Below are 17,463 nucleotides of genomic sequence, written 5' to 3'. Positions count from 1 at the left end.
CCGACACCGTATTGAGATTGGTTCTGGGACTAAAGAGGCTTTCGCAATAGTTTGCTGAAACGAGGATCAAAAGGTTGTTTGCAAGCATTATTTTCCTTGTCTGGATTAGTTTCACACCTCCACATTTCAAACCAACTAGGATGTGTTTGTATAAGGCAGATGCACAGGGATGTAGTGGTAAAGGATTAAAGTGGGTAAGCGCTGAACGCTGGTTGTGATGACGGGCAGTGAGTATTTTATTTGATCATTAAAAAGTTGAAGAACAGATATTTAAAACCATTGAGGACAAAACATTTTAAAGCCTGAGAGCTTATTTCCATTGTGTTCCTCTAGGATAGGCAACGCACACGCTATTGCTAACAACGCCAACGCTGCGGAATAAATGTGTAAATGCTTTTCACAAACTAAAAAAGTGTTTCTGTGCGTTTAGCCTCCATTACATCCCTGCAGGTGCATCTTCAGGGTGTTCTGTTTCAGTGTAAATGAAATCATTTCATGAGAATCAGCTCTACCTCTTGAGTGACTTCAGAAAAAGGAATGCTGCTGTCTTTACAATAGACACCTACACAGAAGCCTACAATGCAAGAGCAAAAAGACAGAACAATATACAATTTCACTTTGTAATAACAGACAATGACAATTTGAGTGAAGACACGTTTGTAATGTTTTCATTTCAAGTTATTCACACAAGTGATCAGTGTTAATATACTTTGCAATTGATTAACCTATGCCTCCGTCCACTACCTTGGAATTTGAGTTGATCACTTTCACACCGGCGGGAACCCTAAGAGTACCGAACTGCTATCGATCCGTGACCCCCCAGATATAGGCAAACTCGGGTGGTTTTAGTACACATTCAGTTACATTGAAACATTGATCAAAAAAATCCCCACCAATTGAACCAGCTGTGTAAGCCACCAAAGAGTTTGCTGGTTTTAGCGCAGGCTAGACTTCTCTTGCTGAAACTTAAACAGAGAGCTGTAGAAGTCCCTCAGAAGCACATACATCTGTTTCCTTGGTAGCGGAGCACATGAAAATAGTCCCTGGATGGAGTTCGTCTAACCATAAACTACAGAGTTTAGGACTGATGGAGTTGGGGGTCAATTCCATTTCAATTCTGGAAGTGAATTGAAATCCCAATTCATGAATTGAAATCCCAATTCATGAATTGAATGAAATCCTCTTTGAAAATGCTTAAATAAATAAATGAAGTAATGTAGATAAGAATAAATATCATTTTTCAATTCTTGAATTGGAATCTAAATTATTTTCCTGAATTCATGGCATTTGAATCTCTACTAGTGAGACCAGTGCATGTTGTCAAAGTCTACTGCGTCCCCCAGGTTGGCATCAGTCTCCAGCAGGCTCATGATGACGGCCATGGCAGCCTCATCATTGCTCAGGATACCGAGGCCTGGTCCCACCATGCTGTCCAGGTCCATCTGGGAGCTCTCTCCTGGGGGAGAACGGGCTGTCATCAAAATCGACCAATACACAAAGTTATGTTAGTCATATCCTAACCAAGGATAACTCTAAGTATAACTAAGTAACCCAAACATACACTTAAAACCGTCTGATTGATAACAGCCCAGGTAAACGAAAGATCATGTAAATGCATTGCTTCTAAGATTACTTTGTATAGGATTTTGAATGGTAACTACCTGTGTCCATATGTGTGTTGCTGCCAGCGTATGTGGCCCCCTTTGAAGCAGACTGTAATCTAGGCTTGCTCACTGTATCTGAGTCAGTCACCTCCTCATTTGGCATCTGGAAGAAGACAAGTGGGTACATAATAATACAGAACATCTTTGCTCTATAGATTTTTTGATACAAAGTTCCATTTACAAAACTCTTCAAGCGCAACTATTAAGAGGTGTAATATTTACCCTGGTTATTGATAAGTTAAAGTACATCAAAATATTACAATCAGTTGAAAAGTTTTAAATCTATGCAAGGCATGTGTTCACAGGGAGAACTCAAGTGGTTATGGTTGCGACCTGCATGTAAAAAACACCATACTCTCTCCCTTTATGCCGTAATGAAAATAGTTTAAAAAAATATAGTCAACATGCAACTACTGCCTATGGCCCTGAAGACACTGCAGGATGAGAGGTGAGGTAGGTAAGGTGACTCACGTTGGCATGAGAGGAGACCATTGGAGACCTGTCCTGAGGTGGACAGAAGGGACTGGAGGTTCCACTGGATGGAGAACAATTGACCCTGCACAGACACAGAGACATCGTCTATGCAACAGAGACATTTTGGCGGTGAAAGAAAGCAGGACTAATGTAACAAAATATTCAAGGTCATGTGCCAATAAAACAAAAAAACGATGTAAGCCGACTGTACAAGTACCAGCTTCCTCCTGGTGGTCAAAGAAAGCTCTGTAAAACAATGCCATAATACACGCAACACACCTGTTGGAGTCCAAGAGCTCGTTTGCTATCTGGGTCCCTATGCTGCCAGCGTAGATCATAGTGGCCATGCCACTGGAGATGCCAGGGATAAGGATAGTACGCTTGCTCTCTTCTGTAACAGAGGGAGGGGTCAGGACAGTGAGCTGAGGTCGGTCCACACACCCAAACAACATCCAGAATGACCAGGACAAATATTCCTTTCCTTACCGTCCAACAGCTTGGAGCTGCTCGGCTGTTCAGCTTCTGTGTGACCGGGTCCCCTGTGTGTGGAGAGGGTACAGATGACAAATGATTGTACATCCCTTGTATGATGTCATTAGTACAATGCTGAGGACTCTCGAAAAACAGCTACATTTTGGGTCCAAAATGGGACAATTTTGACTGAACTTGTGTCTTGATTCGAAGCAGATTAAATAAATAAATTTATTTTACTGAATATCATTATGGATTGTTCAACCCACAATCTAGACCTAATGTGAAAAGGCACTTACAAAACTCGGTTTGTTGACACAATAAACTCAATTTCTTTGGTCCATGGGTTTATAAAACTAAACCACTGACTTTGAAGCTTGACGAAGGAGCCATGTTTTGTTTTGAACTTGTAGCAGCTGGTCTCAATCTTCTCTTTACTGCGGAGAACTGTTGAGACACAAAATGGCACTTCTATCACTGCAATGTGCTTGTTTTATTCATGAATCCCCCTCCCCCCAATAAAAAACAAGTAATGCACAGGTTATTATGGTGTAATCACCATTTTACCATGCGACGGAGGTAAAAACCTGGTAATCTTCTGCAACCCAAAATAAAGTGCAACCGAAATATAAGTCATATCTGTTTGAGCACCGTGCACATCTGGAGAACATATGATTCTCACCTGTACGTAGATACGATAGACAACCAAACTATTCTCCATTACCTTTCCTGTGTGTCTCTGCGAGGTGTTGCAGGTCGTCCTGGTGGAAGTACTCATAACAAGATGTCCCCAGTAGTTCCTGTGGCAAGTAGCCCAGGACAGTAGTGGCTCTGAAGGACAGAGACAAGGAGGCTGTTATTCTCTCTAAACCTACTACAGTCCCAGGTTAATATCTTCTGTCCACTTACCAGCTCTAACTATGTACATCATTTCAGAATGGCACAATAAATACTAACTATAATCATCAATATACATGATGCAGCCTTTCTGTTTCTATGGAAAAGAGTAAATGGAATGGTTGTCAAACATTTGACCACGGTAAAGTGAGCTGGGTTCTTGTTCCCAGAATTGGGATGAAATGCCAAAGTAGAAAGAATCTCACTCAAAAGCAACAAAAAGAAAACTACTTACAGATAATATGAATTATACTGTAAACATAAATCAAATTGGACTGACGCGTTCAATGCACACTCTGCTGTTGGTCAGAAGATCTCACCACCAGTGTTACATTTTAGGACAGCCTAGGTCAACATTCAAAAGGCACTCGCACATCTGAGCAATCTTATTTGCAGGTGCATGGCAACAGTTGAACAAGATGAAGGAAAAAGGAAACCGCACACTGCTCTTGATAGTATCACTGATATTTAATAAGCTTACGTATCGGCCTCACAGCCTTCGTCAGAGCTTTTGTGAATTTTTTTAAATTTGCACCCTTATGTAGACCTAGCCCCACCCACATCCGTTCCACACATCGAAGGGGGTTGGAGGCAGGAAAAACAAATAAGTGCTACCAAATATATCAATATGCATTTCATAAATATTACAAAAGTGTATAAATAAGACGTATTAAACACATCTGTAAAACCACAATGAGGACATAGCAAGTTTTCATTAGTCATTGGGTACATCATACGGAAAACCTCAAACTGGCTATGTCCTCATTGTGGTTTTACAGACGTGTTTAATACGTCTTATTTATACACTTTGCCAATCTTGGTGACAGCCTTGCTGGCCTCACAGTGTTCAGCACCAATGAGGAGGATCCTCACATTACCATCAAAGACACAGTGAGTCCAGGGCTATGTGCCAGTTCAGAGTGATGAAACATCTCACCAGTCTGGTTTGGTACCAACTAGTAGTTTAAAAAAATTCACAAAAGCTCTGACGAAGGCCGTGAGGCCGATACGTAAGCTTATTAAATATCAGTGATACTATCAAGAGCAGTGTGCGGTTTCCTTTGTCCTTCATCTAGGACAGCCTGGGTCACAATAACAAATTCACATACGTTAAAGGGCTCCTGTTGGAGCTAACTATTTGACAACCGATAAGTAAAAAGGTCTTATCTTGACATGCAAAATAATATTTCCAACACAATGTTCCAAGTAAACATTTTTCAATTTATAATCTGTATTTCAAACCAATAGTACTAGTATTGTACTGTTGCCATCTCTTGAAATAATCAGTACAGTCATCTCTTCAAGGGGTATATTGTCTCCCTTGGAATGCATTCAGACCAGTTGCCGGAAAACTTGGGGTAACCCCATTACACTTACAGCCACTGTGGTATGGGTAGGGGGTGCCATGGCAAACCCTATCCAAGATGACTGCCTGCCAGGCCTGCCTTAACCAACGTCATTGCTTTTCTCTTTATTTGTTTCTTTCTTTCGCTGTTAATACAAGCACAGGTTGGGTTACCCAGGGTATAACTGTAATGTTAGCCAAGGCCAATTTAACTTACCGTAGCCTTGGCTAACATTACAGTATGTATCAAAACATACTCAACTCAGCTGAAAGAGATCGAATATGAACAAAAAACTGAGAACAATACGCTATGAAAGTTACCAGGAAGTGACTGCCCCACAGCCTTGTAGTTTTTTAACTTTTGTAGGCTTTTTGAATGGTCTTCAATGGGCAAAAACGTAGCGCAATGGTCTTAAATGCAAAAACTCAGTAAAAACAAATATAATTTTATATATATATTACGAATTTGATTATATAATCGTGAAGCCTGTTCAAAAGATTAGCGGACTTGATCCAGAAGTAAAACGAAAGGGGCGGTACTTTCACAGGGTATAGATTCAGTTTTATTTTCCTCCCAGTGTTTTTCATCAGGTGAAGGATATGCCCACAATTCCCCCTTATGAACAGTATTGGTTCAAAATTATGCCAACACTTGCCAAGAATATTTAATAATGAGCGAAAATCGCAAAAAGGTTTGTGGAGGGGGTAAGAGGCACAACTTACTGTTGGTCCACGAAGGTGAACTTGCCGTCAATTGCAAAGCGAGTGACAAACTGGGTGGGTTTGACCTTGACCTCTAGTGAGGGCTGACAGGCATTGTTAGGGTGAACACGGCACACAGCGACCAGGCAGGACAGATGGGAGAACTCGTTATCGTCGCTCTCAGCATCCAGCTGGGTGGAAGGCCAACTCCGCATGTAACCAGTGCAATGGACAGTGCAGTATCGTTGAGACTCTACAGGGGGAGACAGTGTACATAAAACACATGTTTACGATTAACCCCCACATGCAATTCCAATCATGGCCCTATCAGGGCTAACCTTAGTGAGATGGTATCAAGAAAAATAAATTGTGCTTCTGGGTTGATGACCACCACGTTTCTCTCTGCTCTTACGATGTATTTAGTGAAAGTTCTTTCTGCATGGCTCTCTCACCCTTTTTCTTGGAGCTGCTGGGCTGGATGGTTTTGTCTTCTGTCTTCATAACTGTTCTGCTGTGCTTCATGCGGCAGAAGAAGGAGCGCCGTGCCCCTGTACACAGTTGAACTGCTCCCACAGGAAGGTCCTGCACCTGTAACCCTGCTAAAGAACCAGGAGAGCCTATGATCCAACAACATCTTATTATATTTGCAATATAAAAAAACACATTGAAGACAGAATATAAAAAGTACGAATCTGTGACCTCAAAAGAGAACGAGGGCAAAGTGGAAACCAGTAAAGCAACAACAAACAGAACCCAGGCTCTCTGCTCTTTCCCCTGTGCTAATAGAACTGAGATAAAAGCTGCAACTTTCTTTAAAGTAATACCGTTATAGTGGTGACATAGCTTTAACTGCATCTCAACAAGACACAAACAAATCAAAACACAGAGAGAAATGGATATGAAAATCCCAGCATCAGATACATTTAAATAAAGTCTTTGCAGACTTACTTTTGGCATCTATGAGCCGTTCGCGAGGGTATAATCCTGAGGCTGACAGCTGCTCTTTCACTTTACTAATGTCCTTCGGGTGGACATAATCAAAAAGACTCTGTCCAATTAGTTCCAACTGTAAACAAAAACAGCACTTTAATTATCAGAACCAAACTATTAATTTCAGAACCCGGAACCACATTTTGTGTGAGCTATCTAGCTAGCCAACTATAGTTCTGAACTAGGGGAAACAACTGATTCAGATGCCCACTTCAGAACCACCTAAACTTTCTGGTTAAACATCCGGTCTCCACTTCAAGCATCACCTCCACAATATAAAGCATGAAACAGATTCAGGTATAACTTTAATATGGTACAGAAATTACAAGGTACTAAAAGAGAATTTCAGTATTTTACAATTTAATGTTAGATAGTTTCTCACCCTGTAAGTAGTCAATGGGCCAGGAGAATACATGGTTCAGTCTTCTTTAGACAGCCACTACAAACGTCTGCTAACTTTAGCCACCGCTAGCTAAAAATCAATGGGAGTGGTAGGGGCATGGGGTGCCTGTTACAAATGGCAAAAGAAAACCAAACCATGGAACTAAATGAATGGGATAGCACTGTTAAGTAATGACCTCTTCCTAAAGTTGTCATTGAGAGTATTTAAGTGGATAATAGATGGGATTGAGTGATGGGGACATTGTTGGAATCCACCTCAATAATTAGCTCAATTTAGAATTAAGTAGTAAATTAAGACTGCCAGACCTGCTTATTGTATATTATAAACTGGGTGGTTCGAGCCCTGATTGCTGATTGTCTGAAAGCCGTGGTATATCAGACCGTATACCACACCCCCTCAGGCTGTATTGCTTAAGTATAACCAGTTCACTGACCCGACTGTAGTTGAGGAACTTGGAGACGGATTCTGAGGTAAAGAGGATCTTCCCCCTGTCACAACTCACCACGAACAGGAACCCATCTGCAGCCTGGGGAAATGAGACACGGCACGACCCCAATATATTTCAATCTGGATCCATGAAAACACTGACACTGCTACAGTATTTTGAAACCATCAGTGTGTATCCACTCTCTCTGTTTACTCTAAAATGGAAGACTCTGTGTGACAAACATGCACACTTGTGGGAGATCAGAGCTGGCAAAGGTTATACAACAGAACACTCCAAGCGAGGGGAAAGAACTGGCTACTTCTATATTTAATTCTACATTGAACTGAGCAGTTGACACATCCTTTTCTAATTAGGGATTTCCCAGAGTAAAGTTAGTTAGCGACTGAATGGAAAAATACTGTAGCAAACCCAGAGGGTATACCTGTGGTACTGTCCATAAAATAAAGTGTAGACTTAAAGTCTGATTAAGAAACATGTCCACCACGCTCTCATAACTTTGGATAAAATTTGGCACTTTGAAAATAGATTTGACCTCATTATTGTAATCATAAAGGAATAACCCTAGACCACTTAATTATTGGTTAATATTATATTTCCCATATCCCAGATATTTCCCAAATTCTCAGCTATTTTTGGAGCCTAGTAGACCCAACACACAAAAACTATAAATCGACACACCACATAATCCTACCCCACTGTTGTGACTGCTGCCAGAATACCAAATGGGATTGATTTTGGTTGATTGGAGAAAGAGATTGAGACAGATTGAAGGGCGGCCTACCGTGAGCACCAGGTGCTTGAGATCATCCTGAGGCAGAAACGAAGGCTTGCGTTTGTAGTTAACGTCAGTAAAGGAACTGCTAGCACCTGCTGAGGAGACGAACACAGCACTGAGCTGTTAGTCTGTGTTGTACCTGTCACTTAGGAGCTCAACATTTCTATCATAACTTGAGTTTAAAATACATATGAATATTAAATCTTTATACAACACCAGTCAAAAGTTTGGGCACACATACTCCTTCAAAGGTTTTTCTTTACTTTTACTATTTTCTACATTGTAGAATAATAGTGAAGACATCAAAATTATGAAATAACACATATGGAATCATGTAGTAACCAAAAAAGGTGTTAAACAAATCAAAATATATTCTTCAAAGTAGCCACCCTTTGCCTAAATGACAGCCTTGCACACTCTTGGTATTCTCTCAACCAGCTTCACCTGGAATGCTTTTCCAACAGTCTTGAAGGAGTTCCCACATAACCTGAGCACTTGTTGGCTGCTTTTCCTTCCCTCTGAGGTCCAACTCATCCCAAGCCATTTCAATTGGGTTGATGTCGGGGGATTGTGGAGGCCAGGTCAAATAGCCCTTACACAGCCTGGAGGTGTGTTTTTGGTCATTGTCCTGTTGAAAAACAAATGATAGTACCACTATGCGCAAATCAGACGGGAAGGCTTATCGCTGCAGAATGCTGTGGTAGCCATGCTGAATAAGTGTGCCTTGGATTCTAGATAAATCACTGACAGTGTCACCAGCAACACACCTCCACACCTCCTCCTCCATGCTTCACGGTGGGAACCACACATGCGGAGATCATCCTTTCACCTACTCTGCGTCTCACAAAGACACGGCGGTTAAAATCCAAGAATCTCAAATTTGGACTCATCAGACCAAAGGACAGACTTCCACCAGTCTAATGTCCATTGCTCGTGTTTCTTGGCCCAAGCAAGTCTCTTCTTCTTATTGGTGTCCTTTAATAGTGGTTTCTTTGCAGCAATTCGACCATGAAGGCTCGTCTGAACAGTTGATGTTGATGTGTCTGTTACTTGAACTCTGTGAAGCATTTATTTTGGATGCAATCTGAGGTGCAGTTAACTCTAATGAACTTATCCTCTGCAGCAGAGGTAACTCTGGGTCTTCCTTTCCTGTGGCGGTCCTCATGAGAGCCAGTTTCATCATAGCGCTTGATGGTTTTCGCGACTGCACTTGAAGTTCTTGACATTTTCTGCATTGACTGACCGTCATGTCTTAAAGTAATGATGGACTGTCATTTCTCTTTGCTTATTTGTGCTGTTCTTGACATAATATGGACTTGGTATTTTACCAAATAGGGCTATCTTCTGTATACCACCCCTACCTTGTCACAACACAACTGATTGGCTCAAACGCATTAAGAAGGAAAGAAATTCCACAAATTAACTTTTAACAAGGCACACCTGTTAATTGAAATGCATTCCAGGTGACTACCTCATGAAGCTGGTTGAGAGAATGCCAAGAGTGTGCAAAGCTGTCACCAAGGCAAAGGGTGGCTACTTTGAAGAATCTCAAATATAAAATATATTTTGATTTGTTTAACACTTGTTTGGTTACTACATGATTCCATGTGTGTTTTTTCATAGTTTTGATGTCTTCACTATTACTTTATAATGTAGTAGAAATAGTACAAATATTGAAAAACCCTTGAATGAGTAGGTGTGTCCAAACATTTGACTGGTACTGTATATTATCAGCAATGAACAATAGCTATTTGTGCACAGCTGTGTATTTTGCCGCCATCATGTGTTCTAGGATCTAACTGCATTAGTATAGCTTCATGAGACCTAACTTAAAGAGATGTGTGGTGCTGCACAGATTGCCTGGTGTGGTACTGTGTTGTAAGGACAGTTTAGGGATGATGAGGCCTACCTTTCAGGGCTTTGAGGTGCTGCACAGCCATTCGCAGCACAGTGAGTTTGTCAAGCTTTCTGGCCATGGGGTTACAGGAGGGGATCATGGCTGACAGCTCGTCGATAAGGGTGTTCATTTTGTCCCTCCGCCGCTTTTCAATTTGGCTGTGTGGCTCCCTTTGAGTGAGGGCACAAATACACTTATTTGTCTCTCTCACACATTTCTCACACACTTAAGTATACAGGTGTCTGATGGGTTGCTATCAAGTCAGCATGATATCATTTATAAAAACAACAACACATGAAGGTGTTATTGTTATTATTGGCGTTACATTGATGTGGTCATTCGCATCATACCACCAGCTTCAACTGTAGTATTAGAGTATTAGATTATATATAATATTAAAGTATCCTCCTGTTTTTTAAAGCCAGTGCAGTCAAAAATGTGATTTTCCTGTGTTTTATATATATTTTCACAACATGATGTTGGAATAATACTGTGAAATTGTGAAAATGATGATAATGTCCTTTTAGTGTAAGAGCTGTTTGAAATGACCGCCTGAAATTTCAGCCAGTTTTGGTGGGATGGAGTTTTGGCCTGTCTGGTGACATCACCAGGCGATAAATTAGTTAAGAGACCAATAAGAGAGTTCCAAACAGCTTTTCAGTTTTCCCCTCCCCGCTCAGACCACTCCCAGACAGTCCTAGCGAAATTCTTGCTTGAGAAACTGCTCTTGCTAAGAAGCTATTTTTGTTTCTTTTTGACCATTTTGATTGAAAACAATCACAGTAAGGTACTTAATTGTTACCCAGAAGTGATTTGATATTGAGATTTTTTTTAACGGCTGCATTGGGCCTTTAACTCCCTTTCAATATACCAAATTAATATGTATGCCCAGGCTCTTACCTGAAGCATTTTATTTTCACCTGTTGATCATCGTCTTCCGATCTGAATTGGAATGGGAAATAGTTATGATTATTTAAAATGATTCATTTCAACACTTGGCCTGGCCCTGAAAGATCTTGCCAAGATTAGTGCTGAAATAAAATTAATTACTAAAGAATCTTCAAATACCTGCTCTGTTCCTCCTCTATTTCAGCATCACCATCTTCCCTGCAAGACATGGAGAACATAAAATATAAGTCCACCAGGTAAGATACAAAAATAAGAATGTTGTTATTTTTATGCTACTTTATGAAAGGTGAGGTCTCTTTGCTCTTACCTGTTGTCTAGATCCCCCTTCCGTTTCCTAGACAGCTCTTGGATTGGCATGGCTCCTGCCAGGTGGGGGGTTATGATATCAGGCATGGCTCTTTCCAGGTGGTGTGTTATGACATCAGGCCGAGAAACAGGAAGGCTATTGGTTTCTCCTAACTGCAAGGATCCTAAACCACAGGCACAAGAACCATACAAAACAGACACATTAGTTTTGATTTCTCATCATTTGTAATTCACCCACGGTCAAATCGATGCATTATTGTAGCACTGACACCCTTATGGAGGCCTTGAGACAAAATGGGTTGGTGTTTTGTTTAATTCCCCTGATTTTTATATTTGCCGATGTTGAAAACCTCCATGAAGAACATTCACATATCCCGATCCTCAACTGAAACCCTCAACTGAGGACTGAGAAAATAAAATAATGAATGCTTACTTGCTTTCCTCAGAAGATGGCACAAATACCAACTCAATGGATGTTGACCTCAAGCATCCCATACACATGGTTGGAACTTTGTATCATTACAAGCTGCCTGGGAGTGTAACTTAATATTGTGTAAAAAGTTTCAAAATAAAAATTATTTTAAACCATCTTATAAATATAAATGTTATTGTGGTGATCAGTCACATGATAAGTGTGTATGCACTAACTAACATCCACTTGAGAGGACTGTAAATAAACTCTCAATTGTAAGGCCGTTGACAAATGTTCCTCAGTGTAAATTAGTTTAAGTTCAGTTCAGCTAACTGGAAATGACCGTCCAGCTTGTAACTAGTCATCTTGAAAACCATAAACCTGGCAGGTGAGGTGAATGAACTCTCCAACCTAAATCAGCCTACTAGACACCAACCTCTGGCACTGACAGTTTCTCCCGGCTGTCACGCAGCACGTGATGAGTTTCCATGTAGATAGTAAAAGTCACCATAAGAGGGCGTCTAACCACTGGCTTTATCCCAGTTTACCCCCAGCATGTGGCACGTGATGGTTTCTGCTATCGCCTTACTTCACTGCTTATATAAATGCTGTAATATTGACATACTTCCTGCACAACTCCCCATTATACTATAAGCAGTGATATTTTATATGAAATATTGTTTAAAAGGGGGAAGATCTTTTGGGATTCTAATGCAAACAAATGTTTACGAATAATGAATGAACTAACCTTGGCTATGTCTAGGAATTTTGGGGTCATTTCTGACAGAGGTGGAATGCAGAACAATATTCCAGCCCTGCCCTCCCTTCCTTTCCTGCAGGCATCTCACCAAGCATGAGAAACTGTAGTAGCATAAAAGCAAAAACAACTGGAAATATTCCACAGGTAGAGAGATGGTAGTGGAACTACGGTAATTTTAATCATTTAGCTAATTCTGTAGTTGTATCATCGTGTAGGGTTAATCTCCATTTATTTATTTTTTCATTTTCATGAAAATAGTTAAGACAAATCTGACAAAGTTTGTTGCCCAATCAAGTAGAAACATTGTGGATTTTGGATGTTTGACTAAGACAGTGAGCAGCTCAGGGTTGAGGTAAATTTAGAATGTACATTAACATTTATTCACTGAAAATTGATATAAATTAGAACATCATACATTTCATAAAATCCAACACAATTGTAAAGGGAAGAGTGAAGACCCCTATTTTGCAGTAACTAACTTAAGGGGAAGACAATGTCATATCAAATACAATTAGGTAGTTATGTGGGGAAATGGTTGTGCTACACATCCGTTTCGTTGACCCAGTTTGGATCAAAGTTCATCAGGGGACTGGAGCAACCCCTGGAAAATAAGCAGAAGTCATTTCCTGGCTAGGCCAGCCTCTCTCCATGTCATCTCCTGCTGTTGTGACTTTGAGCAAAGCAGTTAATAACCCTTAAATGTTCAGAGTGCTTCCGACCCCTTAGGGTGTGTGTGTCTTGGGATACAAGCAGAAACTAATTTCTGTTCTCTGAAAGAAAAAATTGACAGTACTCTTCTTAAATGTTGATCCAGTTCTTGACGCTAATAGGAGATGCAGAGGGAAACGCGAACTCACTGACAACTGAGAACCAGACATCAACAAGTTCCCTGGTTGTGCAGGACATGAGTGGGTGGTGCAGAAACCAGGTCAATTGAATCACCTTGAATGAGACACTAAATTACACTTCTGGTCCTGGCTTCCTAAGAGATGACTGTATGGCAAGTAAGGGCTGTGTGACGGAGTGAGAAGGCTGTGCACTGGAGCTCGATAATGCAGCTGCTGAACCTTCCATGGATGATGCTCTCTCATGGCTGGATAAATGTGGCGAGGATCGCACTACTCTATTGGTCCAAGTCTTCAGCAGATGATGATAATGATGAAGACCCTGGCAGTCACAGCCATATAAATGGACCCTCAAAAGGACTCTCCCTCATCAGATGAGCTTCCTGTGGCTGGTTCTACTGGTGCTGGTGCCTCATAATCAACCTCCCCTATCCCTCACTCCTCCCCTGTCGCTCTCACACAAGAACCCCAGTGTGTCGATAGGGTCTATGGTACAACTAGAACATTCATGTCTAAAAGTTGATTAGACAGCACAGCAGTATGATGTTATGGCAGTAGTCTAGTTAAGGCAGTATGACGTTATGGCAGTATTGGTCAGTATCCGAGTTCAGATTCCCTATTATATTCACTGGGGAAAAGCATGTAGTTTATTACCTGATAAGCTAGTAATCAGTATAAGTACCCTTGTTTGCGTTACACACACCTTTCTCCATTCAAATTCTATATTATACTTGTAGAATATTGTAGAGACCCGATAGGCTAGTTATTAGTGTCCAGGTTTACATTATGCACTTTATTCTCATCTCCCCATCATAACCCCACCCCCTCGTGGAAAAAGGGAAGTTCCAGTGAAGTTGTCCTGCACAAACTTCTTCATCAATCTTACATGTAAAAGCCTAGAATGAATTATGGGTTAATCATACCTCCTTGTGTTTGCACATTTTCTTTCAGAGGAATCTGAGCTTTACACTTCACCTAATTTAAGGATGCTTGTTTTTATTATCTGAAAATAGATCCAATCCTTTGGCCGTCTTTTAAGCCAACAAAAGAAAGGCAACTCTACACCGGTCACACTGGCCAATCTGACTAGCTCACCTGAGGAGAGCCATTCCCCTTTCACTCCCACAGGAATCGCCCCCATCCCCACACCAACCTCTGCACTGGTTTTGAATAATACTAGGGGCCAGGCAAAATGGCAATACCATGTTGGACACATGCATACATGAGATGAGGTACAATATTAAGAAAGAGGGCTGACAGTAGAATACATTTTGTTTATTCAATATACAAAACAGAGGGAATACATCTTGTAATGGGGGAATCTATGCTATTCAGGTGAAGTACAGTTGACTGTTGGCAATATGGTTCTAACAATTGGTTGCCTAACTGAGAGGGCTATGTAACACATTATTTCCTATTTATCCATTCCTGTGTAACGTTTGTCATCCTAGAACACCTTTAGGTCTGGTACTACTTTAAGTGCAATAATTATTACGTCAGGAACAAATAAATATTGTTATAGCAATTGAGTGTTAAGCCTACAACACCATTAAGAATTGTCAACCAATGTCAAAATGTTTGCCTCATATTTGGCACGTGCAGCTTGTGTTGAAAAGTTATCAAGTTATAGGCTCTGGTGTTTTACAAAATAACTGAACACAGGCCTACATAGCCTAAACAAGTTACTACAGTCATATTGGCCAAAGCGCAGCTAGCCTATTTGATGTAGCATATAGGCCCAATTAAAATGTGTCAGGCAGGCCTACACATTTTTTACTAATGTTTTATGCTGCAAATAGGTATTATTTTCAAAGGAGCGTCCTGAGTGACCATATTCAACTACATTCATAACACGTACGTTATTGGATGTTATGGTCAAATTACAGAATGGGAAATTGTGTTATTAAGCATGAATGCAGCATATTAGCCTAGCTTAGCACGTTCGGGAAGGAACAATAATTGTTTTGGGCTGCGTTCCAATAAATCCACCCACCCACCTTAAGAATTTGGAAACTGTTTCATAACCCACTTCTTGGAAATATTCTTTAACATTTTACCAGGCATCGCCAAAATCACAATGGGGTCATGGAGAACATGTGGCAATGCATCAGAATGCTTTAGACATCGGAAATTCTCGTCACCAAAAGTACAAACTTGCCGCGAAACATTGAAATTCTACAACTATGAAAACCTGTAAGCTAGGCTATGACTTTAGGCTACCCAAACGCATATATAAAACACAGTTTAGGCAATACGTGCGACTGAACAGGACATGGTGCAAGCATTATCCACGCATAAATTACGTGATTGGTGCCATTTTATTTGATTAACAGGCTAACCGACATAGACTATTAGTCTAGGCAAAAATACCAAAGGGATGAACAGAAGATCTATTGACCGCCAATGAAAAGGCAGCTGCATAGTTTTACACCAGGTTTACCATAAATACAATTCCACCATGCACATATTGTTATAAAATCACGCCAAATCCTACCTGCGAAATTACATGGTAGAATGCCACAAATATGGCCAAAATTATTACATTTCCACGAGCGCGTCCCAGGACTTCCTCGAGTGTGCGTTTGCTCCACTGATCTACTGACCTACATTTTGGGGAAGAACCAGAATTGTTTTCAAAGCGAAAGAAACAGCTCCCCTCAAATCCCACCCGGCGCATAGCATCGACTACAATCAACTATTATCACCTCATAGCCTAGAGAACTCACACGTGGTGCTTTCAATACAACTCGGAAAGATCAGAACCTCCAAGTGAAAATTTGCGTACGGTTTTTGCGTAGAGGTTCCTATTGGTTGATTCTGATCATTTTCAAACGTGAAACCCGGAGCTCAGCTTACGAGTTTCCGAGTTCCAAGTTGTCTTGAACGCGGTACAAGTAGGTCTACCAGTACCTGTTCGTTTGTCTGCGGTCCCGTCATTGCCGCCGCCGGCTAAATTCTCTTTGGACATGGCTGGAGCCGGTCAGCAGCAGCCCGGCGCCGCAGAACATGAGGAAGTGGTAGTGTAGCCTAAATGTAGTAGAAGTAGCCTACTGTAGAAGAGGCGGGGGATTGTAAACGTACTTTATTTTTTCCTCCTCTCTCTGTACTAAGGCGGGGAGGGGGTATACATAAAAACGTAGACCTACACGTGCAAGGATAAAGTAGCCTCCTGGGTAATGAGGACACAACTCCAGGAAAACGCGGAAGAGGTCAATCTGTCTCATATATCACCACTACACTCGCATTCATTCACTCAACCACCCGTGAAGGGAACACTCTGTCCATTGCATTCACACACACACACACACACACACAAACGTTTCGTATGCTATAGTCTAGCCCAGAGCAAGTAGGACAAACATTCATGAAACACAAAGATTCGTTCATTTTATCCTCTAAAATGATAGGCTACAAAGTGTAATTTTGCATGTATTTGAGGGAAAAGTGATTGTCTATAGGCTACGACACAGGCTCCCTATAATTGAATGGTTTCGTGTTGTGAGTGAGTACTGCTTTCTCTGTAAATATCCGTGTCCAACCTGACAAATTACCATATATATATATATATAAGTCAACTCGTTCGAGTGGTATTTTCCCCCCTCTTTCGAACATGTTTTTTGTCTCTCACCTCAGTGTTATTCGAGACCTCTGCACGAGACTTTATGTAAGTGTGCACGTGCCAAACAAGAATCGCGTTGACCTAAATATTGTTGCGTTATACAACCATATAACCGTCACGTGTAGCAGCTGTCTCGTTAACCCGTCTGAAGCCCGGGGTGTAATCATTAGTCCAAACAGTTGCATTCCGTTTGGCAACTAAAACGATAGTTTTTGTTGGACAAATTGAGGCAAGTCACTCCACGTTCGTTCCGTTTAAGAAACGGTTTGCAACAGAATCGGCGGAATTGAATACACCCGTCTACAACGAAAGTAAACGTGCGTCCGAGAACACTTTACAGCCCCGCACACAACGTTATATAAATGTGGGGGAAAAAGTGAAATTGTATAGGTTAGTCTTGAGCGTCATGGATTGAGGACATTTATAACGAGTTGCCTTTTACGCATGACCATTGGTCACTGTGATATCTTAAATTGTCAAGACACTGCGAATAAATACATTATGGATTGAGGACATTTATAACGAGTTGCCTTTTACGCATGACCA

The 17,463-nt window shown here is 41.0% G+C and overlaps 1 protein-coding gene across 6 annotated transcripts; it reads right to left on the bottom strand.

Moving 5' to 3' along the window:
- Positions 1–212: 212 nt before the first annotated feature.
- LOC139533891 (basic helix-loop-helix ARNT-like protein 1) lies at positions 213–16,412 on the bottom strand. Of its 6 annotated transcripts, none has more exons than XM_071332360.1 (17): positions 16,209–16,412; positions 11,283–11,445; positions 11,135–11,173; positions 10,967–11,008; positions 10,079–10,236; positions 8,176–8,264; positions 7,380–7,472; positions 6,502–6,619; positions 6,006–6,149; positions 5,575–5,806; positions 3,334–3,440; positions 2,909–3,056; positions 2,625–2,677; positions 2,418–2,529; positions 2,136–2,220; positions 1,662–1,767; positions 213–1,471 (listed from the first exon to the last, which is right to left on the bottom strand). In XM_071332360.1, the coding sequence occupies exons 1-17, from the start codon at positions 16,264–16,266 to the stop codon at positions 1,299–1,301; spliced, it is 1,920 nt and encodes a 639-aa protein (XP_071188461.1). In that variant the 5' UTR covers positions 16,267–16,412; the 3' UTR covers positions 213–1,298. The 6 variants fall into 6 exon arrangements, with proteins under 6 accessions (XP_071188461.1, XP_071188462.1, XP_071188460.1 ...); XM_071332361.1 differs by having other exon boundaries at positions 6,006–6,152; positions 8,176–8,261; XM_071332359.1 differs by having other exon boundaries at positions 6,006–6,152; positions 16,209–16,410.
- Between the last annotated feature and the right edge of the window lie 1,051 nt (positions 16,413–17,463).

The sequence above is a fragment of the Salvelinus alpinus genome, chromosome 11 (genome assembly GCF_045679555.1).
Source record: "Salvelinus alpinus chromosome 11, SLU_Salpinus.1, whole genome shotgun sequence".
NCBI lineage: Eukaryota > Metazoa > Chordata > Actinopteri > Salmoniformes > Salmonidae > Salvelinus > Salvelinus alpinus.
The sequence above is the reverse complement of the archived record's forward strand: the minus strand, read 5'-3'. Positions and strand labels throughout refer to the sequence as shown.

Coding starts and splice junctions, on each gene's coding strand:
- LOC139533891 (XM_071332359.1), bottom strand. CDS start 16,266: ATGTCCAAAGAGAATTTAGCCGGCGGCGGCAATGACGGGACCGCAGAC. Junction 11,009..11,134: donor ATAGAGGAGGAACAGAGCAG/GTATTTGAAGAT, acceptor ATTCCAATTCAG/ATCGGAAGACGATGATCAAC. Junction 6,153..6,501: donor ACGGCTCATAGATGCCAAAA/GTAAGTCTGCAA, acceptor CTGGTTCTTTAG/CAGGGTTACAGGTGCAGGAC.